A 27,249-nucleotide genomic window follows, 5' to 3' on the forward strand; every position below is an offset into this window, starting at 1 on the left:
AAAATGCAGCTAGTTCGTCAAATATGCTCCTGCCGACATGTTAGCCAAATAGTTCGCACGGATCCTAAAAGCGTCACGCAACACGTGCCATCTAGCGTCATTCAGCCCTCTCGGTTAATGTCGATCGACAGCGCTCGACGAGGCGTCATGAGCGGCATTTTGGGACGCAGACTCCCATGTCTGCCTCGCAGCAGCCAGCTTTCATTAGGATGTGACGTAATCAGCATCATAGGAGCTTCATCGTTTTGCATTGCTCCATTATGTTGTTCCTTTAAAGAAAGAAACAATGGCGTTGCTAAGCATCATAAATGTTTGGTTCGCGCCTGTTCTCTTGAAAACACGTGTATTTCATACACTTTCAAGTAAAAGGTTTATTGCAGTCCGGTTCAAGATCAACGCCACTGATCCAAATATTGTCAGCCAAAATAAAAATGTCACGAGTGCTGTAAAAGGTTTAGGCTGAGAAAAAACGGCACACTCACTTAGCTCCACGGTTCTCGTCTGGCTCTTCGAGAAAGTGTGGAACGAATTGCGACGATCAATGCTCACCGCTCCCATAGCTGGGTGGACTCGCTCAGCACTGGCATTGAGAGAAGGCACCAAGTGTGACAAGCTGGTCAGCATGTCTTCCCTTTTTAAAGATCGCTTCAACAAGGATCACTAACTCAACGTCATCAGCCCAAAATATTTCCTCACTCACGCACATTGCTAGAGCAGACGGACCGCTTTAATCGTCTTGATCTAGAGACGGACAATCCACTGCATCAATTCTAACCATGCCCGTGTGCATCAGGTATATGCGAATTATGGGCAGCTTTATAGCAACAGTTAGTGAGAAATTGTTCAAAATAGTACTGATGTAAACAGCTGCGGTAACAATGCAGCTGACCGTCTTCACCTTTTTCGCCTGGAATGGTTTCTTCTCAAGGCACTCCGCGCGTCTAAGGGTTTGCTACAATTTTCATATAGACAATATCGAATCACGATGAACAGGCTCATAGTTGGGACCTGAAGGCACGCTTTGTCGGACGTCTCTGTGTCTTCAAAGACGCATCAGAACTTGTTCTGCTGTATCCAGTCCAGATAGGCACTGACGCGAGTGTACACTCCGGGGAAGCCGGGAGTGCCGCAGCCCACTCCGGCCGACACGACGCCAATCAGCTGATACTTGCCGTCGGCACCCGTAAGCACCATCGGTCCGCCAGAGTCGCCCTGCGGACGACAGCAGAAACACACACTTTCCACATGGTATATAGGTGGCAGAAGTAAGCCATGGTCAGTGTTATTTTATGGAGATCGACAATGTAACTTGTGATGCGTCGAATTGTATGCTATGTTTTTCAAAAAGATGTTACGCAGAAATTTTTCCACAAGTATGTTATTCCCGACATATAGGATTGGCTTCAGGGCATGGTGCACTGATGTGTGAAGATGCTTACAATGACAGTCTTATGCGTTGAATCTGCTCTGTCGTGTAGAATACGCTACCATTTAACAGGCGGTGACTGACATTCAAGCGACTTACAGCTGTAACATAGACGCGGCTTAGAACCAGTCAGTCCAGTTAGACAGAGGTGAACAGTGTGAGTATACACTGATCTGGCCGGTCATATGTACGTCAGTTAGCCGTAGTGGCTATGCGTCAATCTATAACGGCTCGGCAGGGAACATATTCCTCATCTAGTCATAGAAGACTGAATGTGACACTGTACTGATGACCAGAGGTGAGCAGATGTGACCCTGAACTAATGGCCAGAGGTGAACGGACGTGACAGTGCACTGATGACCAGAGGTGAACGGACGTGACCCTGAACTAATGGCCAGAGGTGAACGGACGTGACCCTGAGCTGATGACCAGAGGTGAACAAATGTGAACCTGAACTGACGACCGGAACTAAACAGACGTGATCTTGAACTGATGGCCTGAGGTGACCAGACGTGATCCTGCACTGACCTGGCACGCGTCCTTGCCGCCGTCCTTCTCGGCGGCACACAGCTTGGTGTCGCCGAAGCCGCCTGGGAACTGTGTCTGGAAGCTCGACGCCGACTCGTACTTGGACTGGCACTCGTTGATGCCCACCACAGGCAGGCTAACCTCCTGCAGCACGTTGCTGGCATCGCCACCTGCCGGAACGGAAGGAACACTTTGGCGACTGGCCAAGGCTGGATTCGGGGAGACGCAGAGTACGTCAGGGTCGACCGCCGAAAGGTCGAAAAACGCTGGGCGAAAGGACGCTGGTGTACGAAGGATGCTGGTGGACGTAAGGACGAAAAGTCGAAAGGACGCTGGTGTGCATCTGGCACACAGCACGACTGTCGATGGCCTGACAGGTGACGCTGACGTACATCCAGCACACAGCACGACTGTCGATGGCCGACAGATGACGCTGACGTACAGCCAGCACACAGCACGACTGTCGATGGCCGACAGGTGACGCTGGTGTATATCTAGCACACAGCATTGCACTGTCGACGCTTTCACTCGACAAAAACGGTGAGCATAGGCGTCGCGGCGCGCGCGCCTCTGTCGCACGACGTGACATGTTATGGCATCGTTCATCTCGTGCTCTTAGACGAAGAATTTTAACTTATTTGCCATTACAACCAGGAGGTTCGAATACGCATACCGTGCAAAAATCCTTATCCGACTGAGCCAAATAGGGATTAATCTGGCGTCTATCACAGCTTTTAATGCAACAGTATGTATGTACGTATGCAGTTCGACGGCTCCACCTTACCACCCAATTAATTCGGTGACGAAATCCACGCAAAGTGATGCTTCCCTCGTGGTCAATTCCCCAGTTTCAATGACACCGTGGAATACAAACCATCCAGTACCAGAGGGAGGCGTCGATGCTAAACCTCAAACGAGGCGTCAGAAAGGAGCCCCTGAGGAGACCACATGCTGTGCATGGGGCGCCGTCGCCACACCGCAACCTCTAAAGCCCCAGCCGGCCGCACGTGGGCGGCGGCGGCCGGCCTTACCGAACTCTGTGTAGCCCCAGCCAGCCACGTCTATCCGGGAGCCGGCGTAGTCGCCGCTGGAGCCGGGCGGCAGGCAAATCGGCTTGATCAGGTCACTGTACGGCACCGGACTGGAGAGCTTCACCAGCGCGATGTCGTCGTGCAGCTGCGGGAACTGCACGGACAGGCGTCGTCAGCACCACATCGCCACAGCTGTCGGCGCGCGGCCATCCTGTGCAAGGCTCGAAGCACCCTGTAACTTGGGCGAGGCTATGCTCGCGAGCACTAACGTTTGAAGTGCGTTGTGGCGTTCGGCCCGAGGGTGGTATCGTGTCACCCATGACGTCATCGCGCTCTTCACGGGTCAGCCATCGCTGAGGCGCTTTGACACCCGGGGGGGGGGGGGGCAGGCTGACCTTGAAGTTGGCATGATTGGTGACCCGCTCCACGGTGAAGTCCTGCGGGTTGGCGCCGTCGTTGTCGTCGGTGGTGTCGTACTCGCCTAGGCGCACCACCAGCTTGCTCCTGGCAGCGGTCAGAGCCGTCGCAGTGAGCAGCGCCTCACGACATGCGGACACCGGTGACGCTCGGCGCAGCACGCACCGCTCTTTCCGAAGTAAAAGCTCGATGGCTGCTCGGGATTTCCTCGGGATTTCCTTGGGGTCGGAGGCGAATCATCGCAGCCTGAGAAGGTAGCTTCTAGTCGGGTGACGGATCCGCCAACCGGACTCGACATCCGCAAACGTCAGCTGACGCTTACCAGTTCTCTGAACGGAATGGTATCCTGCACGGTGATGAAACCTCCGGCGGAAGGATAATGCACTATAACGTGACGCAACGCCACTCCTATCAAGCCTTATTGTGTAAACCACATCGCGCCTCCCACCTTTAAGACGCCACCCTTGGCCCAAATGAGCAGCCGATGGCTGCGAGAGCCCTGTGTGGGCTGAGGGTGACGTCACCAGCAGTGTGTGACGTCACTCACTGGTCGAAAGATCGCGGCCGGAGACAGTGCGCCGCCGTCAGTATGTACTGGCTGTCGATCAGGGCGCCGCCGCAGAACCAGAACGGCTTGCCACCGTCCTGTCGTGTGCCCAGCAGCGCCTGCCGGCCAGAGCAACAGCGTTCGAACTCGCCCCCAGCAGAGAAGCTGAGGCATCTTCCTTGAGCAGAATCCCAGCCGGTGGGGGATATCACGCACGTGATGAGCTCCGACTAAAAATGCGCCAATGATTTCGCCATTTCACCATTAATTTGAATGCACCAATTCGTGGCTTCAGATTCGAAGGGAGTTTAAGACACTGGGCAGCAGTTCTATCGTTCGCTTAAAAACAAAGCAGCACCGCCTAAAAGTTGCATCAGCCGAATAAAGATATAGCAAATTGTGTAGCAAGTTACATAGCGCCTACTTGGCGTACCTAACAAAGCCAAACGAGGTCAGTGACGCTGCCAGGCGGCACTGGAAGACCAGACCCCTGCGGTGTGAGCCCACACCGCCCGCAGGTACTCACGATCCAGGGCCACTTGCCGATCTCGGCGTCCTTCCCGCCGACGATGAAGGGAATGAAGGGCCCTGGCGTGGCGCGGCGCTTGCGCGTGACCGACCGCTGCCAGGCCGGCGGAATCCGGATCGGAGTAGGCACACCACACTCTGCCCGAACACGCCCACCGTCAGCGTGCGCTTGGCACACCAACTGTTTTCTAAACCACGGCAGGGGTAACGCGGTATGGGCACGCCACCCCTCCCCTAGCATAGCAGTATAGACAATTTAGCACTGGGTGGCTGCGTGGCAAGGTGGGTGTGCGTTGCATTACGGCTATTCTGGTTTGTTGCACCCGATGCTATTAAAACACGCGGTCAAAGCAGTGTTAGCGCCGAGAGAAACCATGACATCTTATCGAAACATGATCGATATCACAGGGCGTGTATGTCACGTCCTGCAAACCATACTTGTGGGGGCGTCATGATGGCAGCACGCATCGAGAAATATCATCTGGTGTTACTAACACCAGGTGCAACACACTCTTAAAAACGTCCGGTCATGCCACGATGTAAGAATGCAACACCCTGTATAGCAACGCTGGATGACATCAAGTAATCTCAGGTAACTTCGGATGGAATTGGGGGTCGGACCATACTTCAACAAAGCTGTCACAGTCGTGGCCAGACATAGTATCTGTTCAACAGACTAGCATACATACATCGTTACAGTCGCGGAGTAACGTGCAGTACTAGCACCACAGACCAGCATGCATCGGTTAAAGTTGCAGGGTAACATGCATTACTAAAGCTCGATAGCATGCTGGTCTGTGCCAAGGAGACTCGCCATTTACGCTGCCTACTGGGTGCATTGGCTTCGTCACTATTTGTACTTGTATTTGCATTTGCATCATGGATGTCATTGGGGGCACCAGTTTTACCGATGTTTGGAAAGAAAAAAAAGAAAAACTTTTAAATTTTCTGACAAGTTTCTTTACAAAATGTTGGCGATTCGCCCCCTACCCCTGCTCTAACGAGGACGATATTTCTGGCTATATCCAATCAGCCAAGTGAAGAAAGGTGACTGGCCGTGCATAAACAGTAAATAATTGTACATCTGCCAGCAATGTGATGTTCATCCGGTTTCGAGGTCATAATAGACATAAAAGAGGCTTTTCAAACAAATATTGCGCAACTGCTTATTGGGATTTTCGGGCACGCCGATTGCAGATATTTGCACATTTATCCACCAAAAAAGCTTATGATAGCATAAGTCATCGCACACTCTTCGCACAGCTAGGGGGAAACATGGGGAAAAGGGGCAAATGTGTAGAGCTAATAAGAGATTGTTTGCAAAAAGGACTCAGAAAGCAAAAATTAGTAAAACGTTATCTAATAATAAGTATTAATTGGTGCATCCATCAGGGGCCTCTAATCGGCATATTGCTATTCATCATGTAAGTAAATGACCTAGATAGTATGTCACAAGATTTAAGCTCTGGTCTTTTTCAGTGACTAACTATGCCAACGTAAAAACAAGAATGATTATCTGATTATTACTATTTGATTTTTAATTCAACTTTGTTTTTTACTTTATTCATTTTACTAATTAGATTAATAATTAGATTAATAGATTATTTAGATTACTATTGTGTTGGAAATCGATAAAAACATGGTTTGAAATCTATAAATCAGCACTGAATGCTGCGAAAACCAGTGGCATAGTGTTCGCAAAATCAATAAATGCTGCGCTTTCTGTCTTATCCAAGGCAATATGCCCATCAAATACTCGTCAACGGTAAAATTTCTGTGGATGTTCGTCGACTATGCGCTAAAGTTTTAAGTATCATAGTCAACTAACTTGCCTCCTAGGCAAAACCAGGCAGTAGTTGAAAAGTAGCCTTTTTCTCCATGCTATGTGCTTTCTTTGAGTAATAGCCGCCTGGTACGGAGCATAAGCTATCAATGAAACCTTGCTGCATTTTCAAGGTGCAAAAGCGCCTAACCTGAACTTTTCTAGGAATAACCTTCAAGCGGTCACTTCAAACATTAAAGCTGTTGCAACCCGCCATGTTTACAGCTTAATGTGTTCTAATTCAAACGCTAGGAGTCACCCATGCGGTCACCTTAAGCCCAAAGTTTTAAACGTTGGATTTCAAACCTAAGGAGTCACCCCAAAATTGCGCTGACTCTTTCAGTCCACCCGGCAATAAGCTCCGCTTAGTTGGGTAAGGTCATTGGAGACAAGACAAAAGCAAATAAGAACATGACCAGCTGAGGTCAGCTCCCTTTGGCCCGTTTGTGTGAACGGTGCGAAGTACGGATTAACGTGACAAATGCAGCGGACCTTGGATGGTTAAATGAGCAGTAATTGCTGACTTCAGCTATGACTGATTTCAATATTATTTTATGGTATGTGCACGTGCCTCACACTGATCCCGTTAAACATCTTACGTCTTTTTGCTCGTCACATGTCACATTGCTGGTAGGTGTACTTTTTCACCGTTAAGACATAAAATTTCAACTCTTTGCAGGGAGTGCCGTGACTCGTTCCTCACGTTCTTTGGTGCCAACGTTTAGTCGAGTGCGCCGTTGAAACTGTGAGAGGGCACAGCTAGCAGCTTATGTACGGGAATGACTAGACAAAATGTCTGATGTTTAGCCATTACAAGCCTGCGAGAGCATGGCTACCATCACCCGTCATAAGCTATAGACAGCGTCCCAGACAAACTAAGGAATGGTTTAATCATTAGCAACCACAGGTTAGAGAACACAAAGGGAAATTAGATGCCGACAAGCAGCAGTATGAACAACTCACCAATTGAGTTTGCATGTTGACTGAAAGGAGCAGTTGGCAATCATCCCAAACGGAAAGGCATCCTAAATCGATCGGGGGTCCCCACCCTTAGTGTTCTGAACAGTGAACTAGATATTCTGGCCATAGTTGTAGGCGTTCGATTAAAGCTAAATAATGTCTATGTGCATCGGTATCTGCATTGATCTTTCCGGCATTACCAAGACATACTATTTTTGCACCTTGCCTTATAGCACATCACATCTTTCATTACACGCATGTTTTCGAATGTCATATAGTTCACTGCAAGGAAAAAGATCCATTATCCCTGTGCTATGTACGATGAATCATTTTACCGCCAATTTGCTCCGCACAATCAGTCCGCATTTGGAACAAAAGAGAGCAGCGGCACAAAAGACGCAGACCTGGTCTGAGCCTGGATATCAAACTGCGGTGTAGAGCCATAGGTTACCTGTCAGACGCTCAGGCGTGGAGGGAACTGTTGGCTTCTGGGTGGTAGTGGTAGTCGTCGTCGTTGTAGTTGTAGTTGTAGTTGTGGGTTTGGTAGTGGCTGGCGGGAAGCCACCTCCACCGCCGCCACCGACTACTGGGATGCAGCACACTTGGTTACCTCCACTGCCCGGATTGAAACCTCCGCCGCCCGAGGTTGTGCCGCCTCCACTGCCCGGATTGAAACCTCCGCCAGAGTTGTTTCCGCTTCCAAGGTTGGCGCCTCCGCCATTACCGCCTGAAATCATGTCAGTTCGCTTTTTCCCGAATGGGTATCCATGAAAATGTTGTTATATATTGACGTAGATTCCAGCACTTACACTTACACTTACACTTGCACTTAGCTCAGTGTGGGAACGGAAACAATGTACATCACCAGGTTCCCTGGGCGATTCCCGTAACATCTGATTTGTTAATACAAAATTATTTGTCCAATGGGGCGCAAAATTTATGACTCTTTACCTTACATCAAGCCTTCTTATGGACGGCGCCCAACGTGCACTACACGTTTAAGGTGAGCGGCACGGCAAACCTAATAGAATGTGTGATCTTGGAAACTGTCCACTTCTGGATGGCTGATATGTTAACCTTTTAATTCCGCGCCGAGTAGCCTGGGCTCAGGATAAGACGGTAGTAATAGCCTTATTCTTCGGAGAAGAAACAGGAGAAGGGAGAGGTAGATGGGTTCATATTTCGGCAACATGCCTTTATCGAAACAAGGGCAGAAGTGAATTATGAGGGAACCACACAGTTATAAACTTTTGGTAAGGGTCCTGCCGCCCACCACTGATGATCATATATGTATACATTCATAAATTTTACATCATGACATTAAATTAACAAATTGACAGCAATTAATACAACCAGAAGTAAATTACAGCAATTTACAAATTACAAATTTTACATCATCACCTCTGCCGAATGACCGAAGTCAGCAAGACTGTTGTTGGAGACGAGTCATATGAAGAAGGAACATGCACAAGAGATTAAGATATACATTAAAAAACACGCACAGACGAAACACACACACACACACACACACACACACACACACACACACACACACACACACACACACACACACACACACACACACACACACACACACACACACACACACACACACACACACACACACACACACACACACACACACACACACACACACACACACACACACACACACACACACACACACACACACACACACACACACACACACACACACACACACACACACACACACACACACACACACACACACACACACACACACACACACACACACACACACACACACACACACACACACACACACACACACACACACACACACACACACACACACACACACACACACACACACACACACACACACACACACACACACACACACACACACACACACACACACACACACACACACACACACACACACACACACACACACACACACACACACACACACACACACACACACACACACATATATATATATATATATATATATATATATATATATATATATATATATATATATACCTAAACTTCACGCATAGTCAATAAGCAGGCAGTGTAAAAACCAAGAATGTCGTACAAATAAAAAGGTAATAGCCATCGGTGGAAGATGGGCCCATGTGACCGCAAGCTTGCATTGTCCTCGTGCCTGTCTGGGCCTGCCCCCCCCCCCCCTCCTCCCCCCACTCCCTCCTCCCAAAAAACACAGCACGCTTATGTTTCTTTTTTCCCAGAACTTCACCCCCTCCTCCAAGGCCGCCACAAGGCTTAATGCCGGGCCGACGATACCTTGTCGCCGCCTGGGGCAGCAGACCTTCCTGCGCCGGCCGCGGCCCCGGCCGCGACCCCGGCCCCGGCCCCGGCCGCCGCCGCCGCCGCCGCCCGGGCAGTACGTGACGGAAGAGCTCAGTGCCAGTCGGTCATCGGGGCAGCGTCGCTCCTTCTTGCAGACGCCACGCAGACCGTCGTCGGTGGTGCAGAGCTCTCGGCGCCGGTTACCCTGCTCGAGGTCCTCCGGGTCGAGCTCGTCGACGAACTCGCCGCCGCCGCCGCCGCCTGCGGCCGACCCACCCAGGTCACGGGCCGCGCACGCCGTACAGGAAGAGGGTGCGGGTCATGGCGGGCGGCTGAGCAGTAGCATGTGCTGCTGGACCACTGCGAGAGCTCAAATGACAGTCCGGACACAGAGCTGGGCAAGATCACATGGAGGCTTGGCGATGCTGCTGCGGCGCGGGCGCGGGCTGCAAGCGTTCATGATGGCACACAGAAGCATTAGTAACAATGCAGTACACACTCGCGGTGTGATTATGACACAACAAACATATAGTGCATAATGTGCACGGTGAGTATCACACGGTGGATGGTCTGGTTTCATCCCCTTTAGCTAGGATGCACATAGCTACAAAATTGTTCCTGTGCGGATTTTTCAGGATCTAGGTTTACGTGGAAGGCTTTTCCAACTACCCGGTTTCTGAGGCCTGAAGCCATGAACAGCGTTTGCCAAGTTTGGCACGTGGGAATGCGTATCGTCGATTCCACTTATCGGGGGATCTCGACCACCCGTCGTCGCATAAGAGCTATAGCCTCACCTTGATCGATCTGCTCGCCCTGGTTGTTCTGACCGCCCTGGTTGTTCTGACCCTGGCCAGGTCGAATGCCAAACACGCTGCCAAGCAGCTGGCCGGCCTGCTGCTGCACCTTGGAACCATCAATTACGAAGCCGCCGCCACCATTCGGAGTTACGCTGCCGCCCAGGACCTGACCGAACTGGTTTAGTAGCTGGCCGAACGGGTTGTTGCCCTGCGGCTGCTGCTGTTGCTGCTGCTGTTGCTGCTGCTGTTGTTGCTGCTGCTGCTGCTGCTGCTGGAAGAACTGGTCCTGGCGGTTCGGAGCTGGGGATTGGAACACTCGGATAAGGGGGGTAGCGGTGCGCGTCGACAACAGTGGAGACACCATTGCGTGGTTCAAGCGTGCTCAGGGCCATAGCGAGAGAACGGAGCAGAGCTTCGCACAGCGCTCAGATAATCCCGAGCATTTTAGCTCCACAGGAGTTGTGCTCAGTGAATATGCTACTTGCTTGCTGACGGCTAAAAACCTGTGCCGACTTAACACGCGCCCGGATGGCCGGCTGGACGCCCTTCGCTCGGGTGGGGGTCATTTTGAACCCCCCTAAGATCTCAAGAACTCACGAAGCTAGAGACACCAAATTTACAGGGTGTATTGAACTGCACGTGAGCTTATTTGAGTCAAAGTTTAAGATCCCTAGGTCATGACCTTTGGGTCAAAAAAGGTCAAACAAGGTCAAGTTCCAGGTTGGTCTTCAAATTGCCCCAGAACCCAGGTAACCGTTTCTAATCAAACGATCACGTGCTCATTTAAAGTCAGTGACCTTGTTGACCTTTTGAAGGTCATGGTGACCAATATAATACAAGATTGCTTTGAGTTTTGCATTTGACTAAGCGGTAATGATTACGCTAGGCAGTATGTTCCTAAAACAAAATGTTGACCCGGGTCATTTTAGGTGAACGACCTATTCTAACCCCAAGAAGTCCATGCATGATGCATAATGCGGTTCCTGCTATCAATTAATTCGAAATAAGCACCAGGAACTATCCCATACAGCAGTAACAAAGCCCTAGAGTAGCAAAACAGGTTGGTTTTGACCTTGGCATGACCTTCGTGCCTCACCTTAGATCAATGTAATATGCTCATTCAACTGTTGTGTTGCCTAAGAAAGCATCTCAGAGATGTATGGCTTCGTCTAACACTCCGTTGTTGGATCAGATTGAAGGATTCCCTAGAAATTGCTTTCGCTGAAACCATGGCCTGACTTTGACCTGCCATAGGTCAGCGACCTTGCAAGTTATATCTCAATTTGTTTATGTCAAACGATCCGCTGTTTAACTGTCTACAGAATGTAAAATTTGGCGGGGCTGCGCCGCGCCGTTCGGAGACCATTTTGGAAAACCTTTGGGGGTTAATTTGATCCCCCCCCCCACCCGAGCGCGTGTTAAGTTGTCGTAGATGTTGGACGCACCGGTAATCCCGCATTTGGATGCAACGATGAATACGCATTATGTTGCCTGTTTCGTGATTTGTGCACGATATGGTTTGAAGCAGGAGTACGCGTATAGCATTTAAGAGAATGTGCAGCATTTGGAGATATTGAAGCAAGCATCAGATATGATGAAATAAGCTCACCTCTAACTATTGGTATGCTTTACGGAGAAGGTTGCGCTACTCAACACAATATATCTTATTGTTAAATATGCTCTTTGATACGTCACTGTTTGATTGCGTCCCGTACCTTGCACAATGATTGAGAGACTTGAGCCACCAATTGAGAGATTGAAAGACAGTGACTGACATGATTGACAGAATTTGAGTAACGTTACCGTGGTATCATGGATGCCTGGGTGACTTTAAAATAGTCTCCCCGAAATAGTCTGCACACCTTCGTGGACGGATAGATGAGAAACCAGAGGGATTTAGGTCCTCAAGAGGACGGGGCTATGAACTGCGTCGAATGATATTCAAGATGACTATCTGAGTTCAAAATATCATGTAAATGGGGAGCACTTCCTTCAAGCAGTTGTTCATATTGCATCATGTGTTCACGTGAAAACTTCGACGAGATGTTATGAGGTTACCTTTCCTCGACACCATTACTTCGACACACTCAACACCAACAGCCAACAGTTTTCTTGTTCACGGATCGCGTCGATTCCATTGGAAGATATCCCACTCGACATTGCGAGGTAAGGGTCATGAACGCAACATAATCAAGGCAATCTTGCAGACATTGTATATGTGTTCCGGACGGTATGAACAGCGCCTCAACGCTAGCACCGGACGGGCTCAGTGCAGCTTCACACTAACGGAAGAGCAGACTCGGCCCCCTGCAACGTCAAGCCCGAATGGAACTTGATGAAATAGAAAACAGAGCCGTCGAGTAGGCCTGTCGACGTTAAACAGCATTTTAAAACGTCATTTTTAACTCCGGAGCGGGGGCAAAGTCACGTTGTGCAATTTACCATTTTATATTGCATTTAACTTCTCAAGATATTGACCAAACTGCCGAACTTCGCGACTGTTTTCGCAAATTCTTCGATGAAAAAGCACTCAGCGGCGGCTAACCATGAGCCATATTATTAGTTAATTTACCCCAGACCACTATTCCCGTCCAGCGATACCTAGCGGTGAGTGACAATGTTCGGGACATGAGGGCGTTTTATCGATAGATTATGCTCCTTGAGTCTAAGGAAAACCGGAAAAGAAATAAACTGTCTGCGACCTGTAGTGAGATTTAAGCACTCACATTACGCATGCGGACTAAAAGTGGCAGTGCTAGATCTGAAGCAGATAAAGTCGACGGCACACATAGATCATCGCTCCAACTTCAGAACCTGTCCTGAAATATTTGGGGAAATTTTTTGACAGCGCACCACCGATCTTATTATCAGCTAGTGTTCTGAGGTTGACCGGGTGTGTTTTCTTCATCGCTTACCTGCTTCTATCTTACCTAAATGTATTTTTCTGTTTCCTTAAATGTCCCCCCTAAGGCAAATTGGGACATGTCGTACCATAAACGTTTTGGATCCTGCATTGGTGGGCGTTTTGATCAGGAATCTGGCAAACCTTTACCGGTCTTCCCTTCAACACTTTCCCGATGTTTTTTTTCAGAGTCAGGAATTCTGAGGACTCTTTGGAAAAATGTAGCAATTGCTAGCCATTGGAGAGCGGGTTTTGCACACCAATCCGTTTCCTGCATTAAGACCTGCACTACCCTAAACATATAGTTAAATTCTATTTTCGTGACGTTTTATACAATGTTTTCAAGCTTTAACTCGACGCATTTTTTGCTCAGCGCTTTTGTTGGCAGCGACTATATTTTCTGAGTCATTCAGTAAAACAATAGCGGCATTCCATCGACAAAACGTACAAATTTTACAATAGTTCGGCAACAAAACCCAGTAAACTTTTTCTGTTGTATCTCATTAAAATGTAAAGCTCCATGTTCTTTGTGGGGGAAACAATGTTCTCCAATTGGTGTTCAGAAGCCATTATTTGTAACCGTGGCGTATATTACTTACAAACGAACTGCAAAAAATAATAACAACAAAATGGCGGGTATTGTTTTGGGCGGACGCTGAATCTCAAACATCCGTGAGGAAAGCGCACGAGTATACCTTGTTAGTAATTTATAACATACTTGCTCATAATTTATGAGGTCATGGATAAAACCGGGATTGAAGTAGCTCTCATCTAGTTTAGCGCTTTATAATCCAAATTATATGACAAACGCACCTAACTGGACGCTTGAGCGCGAGATCAGGCCGACAAGACCTCGTAAAAATATTCACAATCCATGATCTGTGAAAAAGGCCTCTTAACTACTACGAAGGGTGTAACATGTCTTTCCTGCTCTCATCCCGCGAGGATAATATCTGTTCTTTCGCCGCCGTCAAATGGAACCTTTGAGCCATGCGCAATCGGAACTACCTTTTGGTGCTTTGTGCGTATCTCGATCACATAATACGCTACACAAAAAAGAACTTATAGTTGGAAACCTTTGTTGCTCGAAGTATTCACGGCCCTAAACGTGGGGATAGCGTGCGAAAGTGTGATGCGTGAGCCGTTTTCACGAAGGATGACGGTGCAAAGCTTTAAAGGTTCAAAAACTGTTTCTAGCGACATGTTTTTTATCAGCGATTTATAGTTAGAATGTTATGCAAAGATGTAAAGGCACGTTGATAAAGGCGCATAATTTAATAGCATTGCATTTAGTCGGCTATAAGCAAGATCCTGCTTTCATAGACAGGTATGATGCCAGATCTCTTCCTACCAAAACTTTTTTCAGAACTGCTTAAAACCATTTGGTGGCATATCCTACGTAGAAGCTCCTCCCCCACACGAAAAAAATCCTATATCTTTGTAGCATCCCTGTTCAAAGGCATGCAGTGCTTACGGAGCTTACTTACGGTACTAACAGGTCTTGAAGGGTTTTCATACCTTGACATGTTCGAAGATGAATGAGCCTTGAATGAAATGACCCTCAATTCCCGCCTTGCTCCACACAGTTGACGAACAATAATTGGGCAGCCGGCATCCAACGCCGTTGATTGATACACTTTGCTGATTGCCGGGCTCAGCATTTTTCTAGAGTTTAGGTGAACTAAAGACATGCCTAAAGAAATTTCTACAAAGGTCTCGTTTCATATAGCAAACTGACCTCCAGTTGGATACATGTGTTTACCCATTGTATGTTAATTTGAATCGCATAAAAACAACATATTCCCTGTCAGAGTGTTTAGTACATACTAAAACTTCAAGCAGCATTTCAAAATATTTTTGAAAACTTTTCAGCGCATTGATCCATTGTGCAAGCGGCGTTTATTTCCGCACCCCGCCGAGGAGTGCTGCGCATGCAGTAGAGCTGGTGGTTACGGACACATGGCGAAGGCATGTCTACAGCAGCGCTGTCGGGACTTGCGTGCAGTCAACACTACATATTGTTGGACGACGAATGAGTATCCATGAAGCTGGCGCTTGTTATGAAAGATATCAATGTGAGCAGCGGGGAACCTGCATACGGCGTTGAGGCGACTCTCCAACTATGTGTCACGCAGCCGTGCTCCAAGCCGTGCAAAGCAGCCAACTTCCGGGTGACAATGCCAGATGCAGACAGCCGAAGAGGTGTGGATAGTTACCAAAACCACCAAATACTGGACGCTGAAATCCATGTGGTGTGCCAAACCGATTTCTACCTGGCCTCTGCGGGAATCCAAAGTTGAAGTCTGCAACAGAAAGGTGTCAACGCATTAGTGATTGTACTAAACCCGGTGGAACTCATTAAATGGAAGTGAGGGTGTACGGCATCAATCAACACCAGAGACTAGATCTGGCAGTCCTCTACTGATGCGAACAATTATTTGTAACGTGACGGACAAAATAGGCGAGTGAATATCAAGATAGGCTTGTTATGAACCACGCAACTAATGTGGCACTGAACCTTCATTTACTTCCAAATGAATGACTGCTGCGCGCGATTCAGTGTAAATAAGATTAGGTAGTTACGTAACAGTTTTCCCATCGGCGCATGCAGTGCGGCAGCATACACCAGTACGGAACAGCAAGAAGAAGCGGCTTGAGTTTTCAATTTTTGAGCGAGTTCGATTTCCATAACAAAACTTTCCCACACTTCGAAGGTAGACTACCTTCAAGACATTGCAGTGGACGTGCGAGTCGGGGGCAAAGGCCCATGTTCCCAAGTTCCACAAATATTTTGCACTGGCGTCATTTGGCGTTTGGAAAAAATTACCTCAGTTCGCATTTCACCTTTCCAAATTTTGGGACCTTCCTATGACCCGCACAATCAGTGCTCTATTGCATGACCGTTGTTAGAAACGTGCCTGTCTTGTTATAAAACGTCAAATAATCATAAAATCGACAAGAAACGTCGGCATTTAACGGTATCGACACAAACAGCGTGTCAGGACGGGTGCGCTCCCCGGCGCGAGTTGTACGTGTGTGTGTGCGTGGCAACAGCGCGACGTTTTGGGGCTTTGGACAGGCCCCGTCTGGGTTGGTATGGCCGGTAGATGATCGCCTTCTGTTCGGCCAGCGCCTGTGTGAGCCTCACAGAGGGCAGCTTATTGGATGCGCGGCGCTCGTACACGGCCGGGAGGAGCGGATAACAGGTTGGAATGTCACCGCGCAGAGTCGAGCCGACAGTGACGGTCAGTGGTGCGGTGTTTAACAACATCGACAGTCGCGACACAGAAACTGAACTGCATTCGCGCTGAAATAAGCAGCGTACCCAAACGAGCACTGAAACAAACGCACGCAGACCATTGAGAAGACGGGTCATGTCTGGCACAGGCGACTGCCGGCGTGGGGTTTCGGTACGAACAAACAGCACCGCTCGGACGAGACGCCAGCACCGCTGGGCCGCGGCACGTCATTACCTCACAGCCGTACCGATTGATGCCCACCTGGACAGACAAGCCACATTGCCGTCCCATAGCTGGAGATAGGGTTAATGCAACCGGGAATGCAGAAACAAACTCGTATCAAATGTGCTCGAATAGCTTGCAAGTGCGTGCCCTGTGCTCCCAGCTGGAAGCGAATGTCACCAACGAATTAACACAGGTGCAAAAACAGGAAGCTTCATTTCTAGGTCAGGGTGAAGGAGTGGTGCAGCCCTTCACCTCACTTTTTCTGCACTTCAATGACCGAGGTTATGGCTTATTCTAGTGCAAAAATGTGCTTCGCGTCTATGTGATACTCGGACGGACGGAGAAACCTATGAGCGATATAGGTCGTTGCAGTATGACGTCAATAGTGTTGAGTGTCTGCAGGCGCGCCGATGAGAGGAGACGCTTCAACGTCATACGCCATAGCAACAGGCTCGCTTCTGTGTGCAGGGCACCTGGGAAACCAGCCTGCAATGCAATCATGCATTAAATGGCCCTCCCTCCCCCTTCCCCCGCCCGGGGAGCGTGACGATCCTGTGCTCCTCGCATTCCAAGTTTGCAAGGTGCAGATATTCAGGGCTAAGCGGGTACTCATATGCCGGCATCGCCTTGACCCCTTAATGGCTTCACAGACGGCTGCCTCGTCCTCGTCTGGTGAGACAGTACGTGCATCTAATGCACATCTGCAGCACACAAGACGATGACGGCAGTCCGATCAATTATTGCATCCATCATGCTGGTGCCTCATCGCGAGCAACATGCAAGTCGGTAGTTTTCCCTGGTAGTGCTCCACAATGGGCTTAAAAGCTACAGACATCTATCCCATAATTTGCTGGCGTTTTTCTCATTTGCCCCCGCACACAGCGTGCTTAGGTAGGCTTTGGACAGCCGGATCGTTCAAGGAGGCCAACCGATTCTAGCGTTCAGGCCTCATCGTCTTCTATGAGCCTGCCCGCTGCGGCCGGATCCGACACTGGGCGCGGATGAACTCCTCAAACCGGTTTTGTGTAATCTCCCGGTCCTCGTGTGCGGCAGCGGCCCCTGCGCGCGACCCGCTCGTCCCGACTCGCCCGGCGCAGCATCTCTGGGTTAGGGAGAGCCGCGCTGGAGACCGGCACGCCACCGAACGCGAGCCCGGCGCACATCCGACCCCCGTGGCGGTTTGCGGGGTGACTGTCGCGCTTAGCGCGTTAATCTCCAGGCCCGGGCGACGATGGAACGATGCTCGACCTGCCACCTGGCGGTGCTGCTCGGAACCGGGGCTGTTTGCCGGGGAAGGCCGGCCGGAAAGCCCAACACCTGGGGCGAGAGGCGGCTGGCGTGCGCGGCCGTCGTGCATGGGAGGCCCAGGCCGGACGCCGGGCCGCCCCACTCGACACGAGAGGCAGGCAATCGACGCCGAGACGGAGCGTTGGACGCGCTGGACGGTGCAAGGTGACAATGGAGGCCGAGAGAGATAGCGGCGGACGGGAGGACACAGTGGACGGCCGAAAGGGGACGCTTGGGGCTCTGGCACTGAACATGGTCGAGGGTCGAGGGTGATCAGGTCAGTGGTTGGACTGCCAAAACTCGCGGGGCAAAAATGTGCTGGCATGTAATCGATAGACAGCGTTATTATTGCGTGTCATTCCCGGGCACCACCAGAGACCCGGCCATCACCAGACTGTTGGGCGCACTGTGGCCGTATTATGCGCGCCTCACATGTGCACGCTCCGCGTGCAGCTCGGACCCAGGATCCGTTCGTGCTGCATGCCATTACGGTGAAATTGTCCTTGAGCGTGATACTTCTGACGGACATCACGGGAATGCCTGGCTGCTTCTGCCGCTCGAACAGTGCCTGTTGAGAATAGCTTACTGGAAGTGCCGACAGGTTCGTCAATAGCGTGACTAAATTACGTAGAATGTGTCTTCGCTGGGAGTGAAAACTGTGCGATTGTCATCAGGCCTAGGAAAAAGTGTCTTCCGCAAAATGGAAGTGGTCATGCAACTGATGCCATCAAAGCGGTTCGCGAAGGTTTTTCAGATGAGTGTTAGCGTTGTCATGCCCATTTTGCTATGCATAAAAATTACGGTATAACCTGGTAATTCACCAAAACCTTTTGAGTCAACAAATTTTTACATGAAGGTCCAGACTGTTGTGCACAGCAGCTGCAGGCATCGTACTTAGCGTTCAAGGTACACACACAAATGAAATAACTGCATGGCATTGTCAACGTGGGGTAGGCGCTTTATAAATGCCGGGACTGTCAACGTGGGGTACACGCTTAATAGCCGACGGGGATTGTCAACGTGGGGAAGGCGCTCAATAACTGCCGCGGATTGTCAACGTGGGGTAGGCGCTCAATAACTGCCGGGATTGTCAACGTGGGGAAGGCGCTCAATAACTGCCGGGACTGTCAACGTGGGGTACACGCTTAATAGCCGACGGAGATTGTCAACGTGGGGTATGCGCTCAATAACTGCCGGCGGATTGTCAATGTGGGGTAGGCGCTCAGTAACTGCCGGGATTGTCAACGTGGGGTAGGCGTTCAGTGTTCAGTCATACGCTGTGTGCAGTGTGCAGGCATCGGACGAAGCGTTCGAGTAGCCACAACTGCTACGTCACACACGCACAAAGTTAATAAATAAAAACATTTCAAAATATTTTGAAAGTGTAAGAACAAACAAGACCGTTGGGCAGATCCTCCACTCACTCATGACTTACAAAAAAGTGGGGCACGTGTTATATGCGCTGCGTGCAGAACGAGGTCACATGCCATTAACGACATTATAACATAAACATTTATAAAGACGTGCGCGCATACAATCACAAAAACACGCTCACACCGGCCGAGGCAGCCGCGATGGCGTGTCGGTGTCCCACGTCAACTGCGTTCACCATTCAAACCGGATGAGGCCACGGTGCAGTGCACAGACATGTCAGCCTCGCCGCCATGCGCGCTAGCTCTTTGGCTAGCATCGGCACGAGAGCGTGCAGTTCTCCTGCACGCTCCAGCGGCCACGGAAGTCGACAATGCATTGCGGCCGTAGCGAAACGGCAACGACGCTCAACACGTCCAGCTACGTAACAGCCTGTGGCATAGCGTCAAAATGGGCTCTGCAAAAGGTGACACGGAGGCCAAAACGTCCCCGACGGCCAGATCCGCGGTGCGGTTCGCTGGTGCGAGTGCCACTATAGGTGAGAGGTCTTTAGTCCAAGACTGACTTTGGTAAGTTGTTCCTGGACTGGCTCTCCTCAGGTGATGACAGCAACCGGGCAGTGGTCGCCCTGGCGCGGAATTGACTCTGCGCTGACCATCGCCCGCGGCGGTGGGTCCGCGAGCATTGTCTGCCTTTAACTGGGCCGCGGTGCGGTGACGCACCAAGGACACGGCCTCGCTCTCGGCCACCGAAGCAGCACCCTGATCAGTGGGGCGGAGAAATCGTCAGAGGCACGCTGTATACACGCGTGCTGCGGGCGGACATCCTCACAGTAAGCCTGTGGTCAGGGCTGTCCCACTAGCGTGTCGAAAATATGAAACCTCTCGTGTATAGTGTGTGGTCATGTAGCAAAGCGAAACAGGCTACGGGGGGGGGGGGGGGGGCGTAACAATGCGTGGCAATAGGCGTCCTTAACAAAGCTCGGAATCAGACCGAAGTCAAATAAAAAGAAAACAAGCTTTCCCTGAATGGGGATCCCAAGTATGAAGAGTTCAAAAGTGAGAGCCTGAGATTGTACGAAAAGGATGTAATTTTCTGCCCCAAATTTAGAATTTTGACCTCTGGCCGGACAGCGCCTGGCAGCCCGTGGCAGGACGGCTGTGGGTGACAGGAAGAAAACTGGTGATCGCGCTGTCTTCAGACGCTGGTTCCAGACTTCGCCCGGCCAGTTTCGGACGGAGGTCAGCGTGTGCAGTCTGTTCCTACAGCGAGGTGTCAGCGTGCACTCCGCGACCCGCTGACCAGACCACCCAGCAGCGCCGGCCGCACCGCTGGGCGATGCTGACACAGCTCGCGGCTCCCCCGTGAGTCACGCACGCGCCCGCGCTGTCGGGCGGTCCGGCGGAGGTCAGCCGGCGTTTTCTGAAGGCACTCGTCCAGCTTGGCATCCAGAGAACACCTGCTGGGATTTTCCAGCGACAGCGCGCTCTGAACCATCCAGTTACGCTTAGTCAGCGATCACAGGTGAGCGGCCGTGCAAACCAAAACTTGAACCAAATGATGGTGAAAAGCATTGCGATGAAAGTGATAACTTTCAGAGCCTGCATACCCAATCCAGGAGGAGAGGTTCGGCATCGCACAGAGGTCTCGAAGGGATACTGAATGCTGAACAGGCTGTGTGCACACGGTTACATGCTTGCCTGCAGCAACCAAAACGAGCCAATAGCAATGATAGGACGCGCAAAACGATACACCAACGAACAGGACTTTAAAAACAGGCCCAATCAAGCAGCGTTAAAAATTTTTGCCTTGGCCAGTCGGTGAGTCGACAAAAAAAGCAGAGTGAAGTATAACTATACGACATTTATGGCCTCACTAGAGGAACCAAGAAGCCTGCTGCCATCCAGCGGCTCCAGCTCTCACATTTGAAACCTATACGAAAATCGGTTCTCCATTGCGAAATCACGTCGCTTTCATGAAAAAACTCAACACATTTTGGCCCGAAATCTATCGTTGTGGAGCAAATGGTCCCACAGATTTCCGCCTAGAACTGCAGACCTGGACGCCCAGCCGCAGCCAGGTCAGGGGTCGGGGTCATGTGGCAGAGCTGGGGGTGGGGGGGGGGGCATGGGCGCGGCTCCCGGAGGTCAAGTACTGCCGCCTGTTCCAGCTCTGAGCACGCCGTAACACAGACAGCCAAATGTCTATGATTCCTGGTGCGGGTTTGGGGTGATCTTGATGCACTACATCATTGTCGAAGGGATGTCCGGCTGTTGAGCCCCGGCCTCGATCTTGCGCGATGGTTGTAGATGCAGAGAGGTCGGAAACTTCAGTCCCTTGGCGTTCGGTTTGGTTCCCAGAGGGATAGAGTGTTTTCAGAGGTCTTTGTTGAACGGGTAAGCCCGCAAATGCCAAAACCAAGCGTGGTCCTACGCGGCAGCTTCAATCAGATAGTGATGAGTGGGCAGTTTTAATTCAGATGAATATGATGACTTGGAAGGCGAAAACACGACAATTATTGTCTTTTGACAATCGCATAACGACAAAAAAGCATGCTTACGCCCAGCAGCCCTCCACAGATATATAAGGCTTGTTTATGTGTTCGAGTCCCCGTTGAAGTCTTAATGGGTTATTCCATTATAAGTTATTGTCATGTTTTTGTACCTAAACGTGGAATATTACGTGTATTGGTATTCCGTGATTGTGTTTAATTGCGTTTATATTTAGTTGCGCCAAAAAAGTGGTCAACACACTTTTGGGTCCAAATGGAGAAGTTTTCAGCCTCAAAACATTTACCTGTTTCCGAATTTGGACATCGATTAGCAGAAGCAGTTATATTTTAATCTCAGACTACCCGCAACTAAACATTATCACTGAATACCTATGAACGCGATTACTCGCATGTTATTCGATTCCGGAAGGTCGTCAGATTCTTGAGCATCTTTAAGGAAAAGGTTGCATCACCATTCGGATAGTGCGATCGTCTCTCCACCGTACGTAGTATGCTAAGCGTAGTCGGCACATGAACAGGTATGTAGCCCACCTGTGAAGACATTCGAAAGTGGTTGGATTTTTTTTCATTTCATGGCGTTTACGATACCTTACCGTTCATTGTTAAGGTATGCGCTATTTAAGCATGAGTTATTCACCTGTGACCACACAACGCAGCTAGACGCTCATTCAATGCAACAGGCCATTATTGCGTCTTTAAGTCCTCTGGCAGCCAAGCGCCACACATTTCTACAGAATGCTCTCCCACTTTTTATATTTGTTTTTTCCTCTGGGTAGGGCATCGCAATACTGTTCATAGCGTAAAACTGCTCGCTCTGAAGGCATCATCTCGGTAAGCTGCCTCAAACCTTTGAATGCAGTATGCACAGAACGCCATTTGTTCATTGTCTATGCCAGAGGACGCTAAGAACCAGCCATTTCATGAGTGGTTGAGTAAGTATTGCCTGCCATGCCTACAAATCGGTTGAAAGGACGGCTTTCCCACCAAAGTACGCATGAATAAAGAGGACAGACCTTTTGTTTTCACGTGCCAGGCCAAACTTAGCGGGTGTTGCACCAAAATGTGACGCACGGGGATGCAAAATAACTACTCCACGGGGCGTTGCGGAGTGAGTCGGCCCACTACAAAGTGTTACAGTGATCCCAGAAGTCTTTTATATGTCACAGGTATATCCGAGAAGTCTTTTGTCATTCTTTACCCCTTTACTGGTGTTAAATCTGCAACGGAGATTCATCTCTCTTTCTCTTTGCCATCTCTTTGATCCTGGAACTTACGAAGACATTTTTCGACCCTTCAAAAGACACTTATAGGATTGCCGCATGACACTCCAAAAATTATCACATGGAAAACACCACTCGAGGATCGCCCAATGACCGTTCCAAGATCATAGTAGGAGCATGGAAAACACAGCACTGCCAAAAGAGTACAATAGGCTGATGGGAAATAAGGAGAGTTACACTGAAATCTCATTAAGCCTACTTTAGAGTGTTTTGTCTTTTGTTTTTGACATGAATTAGGCACCACACAAGTCTTCTTTCGGGCCAGCAGCTACGCTGACTACGATCAGTCTGTTCACAGGCGGGATGGGGAGGCTAGAGCTACGCCTCGGCACTAGTTAGGCCAGCCACGACCTATGTGCTCCGGCGACAAGGACCGACACGCAGTTTTAGGCGAGATCTGCGGTTACTCTGGCATAGTATTACTTTGGCATTTTGGTGGCTACGCTGGCTCTGGTGAACCCGGCCACAGCGTCGGCAAAGTAAGGCCGGTGATCACTGTGGCTCTGGTGACCCCGGCCACAGTGTCAGCAAAGTAAGGCCGGTGGCTACGCTGGCTCTGGTGACCCCGGCCACAGTGTCAGCAAAGTAAGGGCCGGTGGCTACGTTGGCTCTGGTGACCCCGGCTATAATGTCGGCATAGTAGGGCCGGTGGCTACGCTGGCTCTGGTGACCCCGGCCAAAGCGCCGGCAAAGCAAGGCCGGTGAACACTCTGGCTCTGGCAACACCGGCCACAGAGTCCGCTCTGTGCAGACTGCCGCTGCAGTGGTCCTGCTGGATTTGCAGCTATAGCAGCAAAATGGGTGGATCCTGGTGGCTCTTCCGTTGTGCGTTATGGCCATGGTATTCGCTTTTGTCATGGGATGGGTCTCGCCAGAGCGTGGATTCCTGGCTGGCTCCGGTGAGCCCGACCCGCTTCGTATTATATTCTGATCGATTCTGGCCAGGCCTGATATATATATATATATATATATATATATATATATATATACATTCTTAATATAATGCATATATAGATGTAGCGTGTCATTTAGACCGTGTTACACGAAGTGGCGCTGTCCCGTAACATATAAGCCTCTCCGGAAGTCTACACATTTCAGTAGTCCTCCAGAACAAAATTGTGTTTGCGGTATAGCGTCCAGAAAAAACCCTTCATTCATTCCAGACTGCCTATCACCATCGAATACAAAAGTGCTCCCGGATTTCCCACATCAAGCAAATGCCCTCAGAGGTCGACGGTATTTCAGCTTCGGCTATGGTCTGGTCTTTCCATCTTGCCATCATTAGCCGTGCTTGAAAGCACCGTTCGTGACACTAAGCCTTCTTACGTGCAAATTACGGGATTGCCCAGAATTATGCGAGACAGATTGAAACCAAACCCACCAACCCACAGCTGCTATCACGATGGTTACAGTGTCGTCAGGGACTGTAAACGTCTGTAGTGTCATCAAGAATAGAGAACGATGGATACGCAACTGAATCTGGAAATATTTTAACGAATATAAGTATTGAGTTCAGCGGAGACACCACTCAAGCCCAGCGTCATTATACAGACATCACTGCATCTCCACAATGCTGTCACGGAGTAACGCTGCGCCTCCTCATCGTCGTTTTGCAACCGTCACAGCATCCCGAAATATCTCCACCGCGTCCTTCGGAGCCATCACTGACCCCACAGTCGTCCATGGAGCCATCCAGTACAACGCAACCACACGTGGCCATCACAGAGGCTTCACCTCATCTCTACAGCGGCGGCGGGGCTGGTGGCGCCTCCGCAGCAGGGCGAGAGTTCGGGGGTCCTGAGCCGGCCAGCGGCTGGCGGCGGCCGTCCACCTCCTCCGCCTTTGTCCGACCCCGGTGCCGGCCTGGCCCGGACAAGCGTCAGCACCGGCCGGCGGCCTTCGTGTTTTCCAGCGGGCGTTCCGGGGACTCGGCCGCCGGCCCCAGCAGCTGTTCCGCCATGGCCGGCAGCCACGTTACACGGGAGGGGGCGGAGAGCGGCGACTACCGGCTACTGCAAGCTCCGATAGTATGCTGCTTGTCAATAAACCAGTGGGTGCTATCATGAGCACGACTATTTCCGGTTTGTAATCATCTCAGATGATGAATTGCATGCGCATAAACTGTTATTAATAAGACCCAAACTGAAAACCTGTACTTTAAAGGCTCAGACCAGCCTCAGCTTGCAAAAATAGCATTATGGCTACGGCGAACCTCAAGCCATTTCCGTCCGAAGGGACTCTGTCGTCGTACCCCTCCTTCATCCTCCGCCTCGTTTTGAGACAAATCTCGAGTCACGGATTTAGGAATTGTGCAAAGTAGTTTGATTTATTATTTATACTCATCTATTTTGAGGAAAAAGAGCCAACAAATTTGACACATTCAAAGAACTGCCATGCAAAAGCACGGAGCCTAAACATTCTGGTTTGACCTGCCGGCGTTATACGCGACTTACTTTTACAGCGCTCAATACTCAGGCATGAGCAAAGAGATCATACATGTTGAGTTATTGACAACTGACAGAACGGCAACTTCAGTTAGCCATGGAAAAGGTGCACCGGACCGTGCTCTCAGGAACGGCAACTCCAGTTGTCATATGACAGTTGTCACCTGGTCTGCTGAGAGCCAGGTACCTCCAGTTGTCATATGACAGTTTGTCACCTGGTCTGCTGAGAGCCAGGTACCTCCAGTTGTCATATGACAGTTGTCACCTGGCCTGCTGAGAGCCAGGTACCTCCAGTTGTCATATGACAGGTGTCACCTGGCCTGCTGAGAGCCAGGTACCTCCAGTTGTCATATGACATGTGTCACCTGGCCTGCTGAGAGCCAGGTACCTTCAGTTGTCATATGACAGTTGTCACCTGGTCTGCTGAGAGCCAGGTACCTCCAGTTGTCATATGACAGTTGTCACCTGTTCGCTGCTGAGGAGCCAGGTACCCCCAGTTGTCATATGACAGGTGTCACTTGGCCCTGCTGAGAACCAGGTAGCTCCAGTTGTCATATGCACATTGTGTCACCTGCCTAGCTGAGACGCACAGTACCTCAGTTGTCATATGGCATGTTTCACCTGGCCTGCTGAGAGCCAGGTACCCCCACAGTTTGTCATATGACAGGTGTCCATCTTGACTCTTGCTGAGAGCCAGGGCAGCTGCAGCCCTTCGCCGCCGTCCCGCTCCCGCGACGCGGCAGCGCTGCGACACGCGCAGCTTCTCTGTGGCAAGCGCAGCGCCCGCACGGAAAGGGCGCATCACGCGAGGGCCCGCGCCGCAAACGCACGTGTGCCGCCTCCCCCGTGGTGGCTGAACTCCGCTCGACCGGACTGGCGCTGTGGCGCATCCATCCGCAGCGCAGCTCCAGGGGCGGAACGGCGCTGCATAAGATCAAGGCAGAATGTCAGGCCAAAACGCCAAATGCGGTGACTCGTCCGCGCTGGATTTTACGCGGGTTTGGCTGGTTCAGCGCCATTTTGCAATTGGGCTCATCTCATCAGTTGGGCTTCTCGTCACAAGCTTCGGGCAGCCTGGCGGGACTTCCCAAAAAAGCCGACGTCACACAAAGACAGCTTATTTGCATCCGGGTAGCCCAGCGGGGTGAAAATGGCGGGGGGAAGCACAGAGCCAGCGAGCAAATAGCGATCCAGCCGACCTCAGCAGTCATCACATGAGCATGATGAGTACGTTCATTATGCAGAAACTGCTATCATCCCACCCACTGTTGGTGAGGTCGGGATCTAGTAGCCCTTGGATGAATCTCTATACAATAGTGCGGCCGAAGCGCACACGCCATCATGCGCTACGCGTGCGCGCCACAGTTTTACAAACGTAAACGTCTTCATTCCGTAAACAGTGTGGATGCGCGACCTACAAGCCTGGTCTCCGCCGAGCCAACAACCTCCCACCGTCTCTGCCTGCCGCTCACGCCGAAAGGCCGGCCTGTACGGGCGCCCAGCGCCCGCTGACGGCCACCACCAGCTCTGCTCGCAGGGCAGCTTACTTTGCGGTCCAGCATCGCTGAGCTCCAGGCCAACCACGAGCGCCACTGCGAGGACCCGCCACATCGCGCCGGTTCTGCCGGCGGT

The 27,249-nt window shown here is 50.5% G+C and overlaps 1 protein-coding gene across 3 annotated transcripts; it reads right to left on the reverse strand.

Moving 5' to 3' along the window:
• Positions 1-346: 346 nt before the first annotated feature.
• LOC119101902 (clotting factor B) lies at positions 347-27,249 on the reverse strand. Of its 3 annotated transcripts, none has more exons than XM_037225291.1 (11): positions 27,165-27,249; positions 15,533-15,562; positions 10,355-10,657; positions 9,555-9,821; positions 7,711-7,986; positions 4,476-4,615; positions 3,950-4,068; positions 3,381-3,489; positions 2,986-3,139; positions 1,955-2,124; positions 347-1,212 (listed from the first exon to the last, which is right to left on the reverse strand). In XM_037225291.1, exons 1-11 carry the CDS (start codon positions 27,226-27,228, stop codon positions 1,054-1,056), a joined length of 1,791 nt encoding a protein of 596 aa, XP_037081186.1. In that variant the 5' UTR covers positions 27,229-27,249; the 3' UTR covers positions 347-1,053. The 3 variants fall into 3 exon arrangements, with proteins under 3 accessions (XP_037081186.1, XP_037081187.1, XP_037081185.1); XM_037225292.1 differs by having other exon boundaries at positions 7,870-7,986; positions 15,476-15,562; XM_037225290.1 differs by having other exon boundaries at positions 15,476-15,562.

Source organism: Pollicipes pollicipes, unplaced genomic scaffold (assembly GCF_011947565.3).
Source record: "Pollicipes pollicipes isolate AB1234 unplaced genomic scaffold, Ppol_2.1 Scaffold_4911;HRSCAF=5802_pilon_pilon_pilon, whole genome shotgun sequence".
NCBI lineage: Eukaryota > Metazoa > Arthropoda > Thecostraca > Pollicipedomorpha > Pollicipedidae > Pollicipes > Pollicipes pollicipes.

What these genes read in the sequence shown, in the direction of transcription:
- LOC119101902 (XM_037225290.1), bottom strand. Translation starts at nt 27,228, where the DNA reads ATGTGGCGGGTCCTCGCAGTGGCGCTCGTGGTTGGCCTGGAGCTCAGC. An exon ending in CTGGGGCTACACAGAGTTCG is followed by an intron (nt 2,125 to 2,985) that starts GTAAGGCCGGCC and finishes CCGTTCCGGCAG; the next exon opens with GTGGCGATGCCAGCAACGTG. An exon ending in GCGGCAAGGACGCGTGCCAG is followed by an intron (nt 1,213 to 1,954) that starts GTCAGTGCAGGA and finishes TGTCGTCCGCAG; the next exon opens with GGCGACTCTGGCGGACCGAT.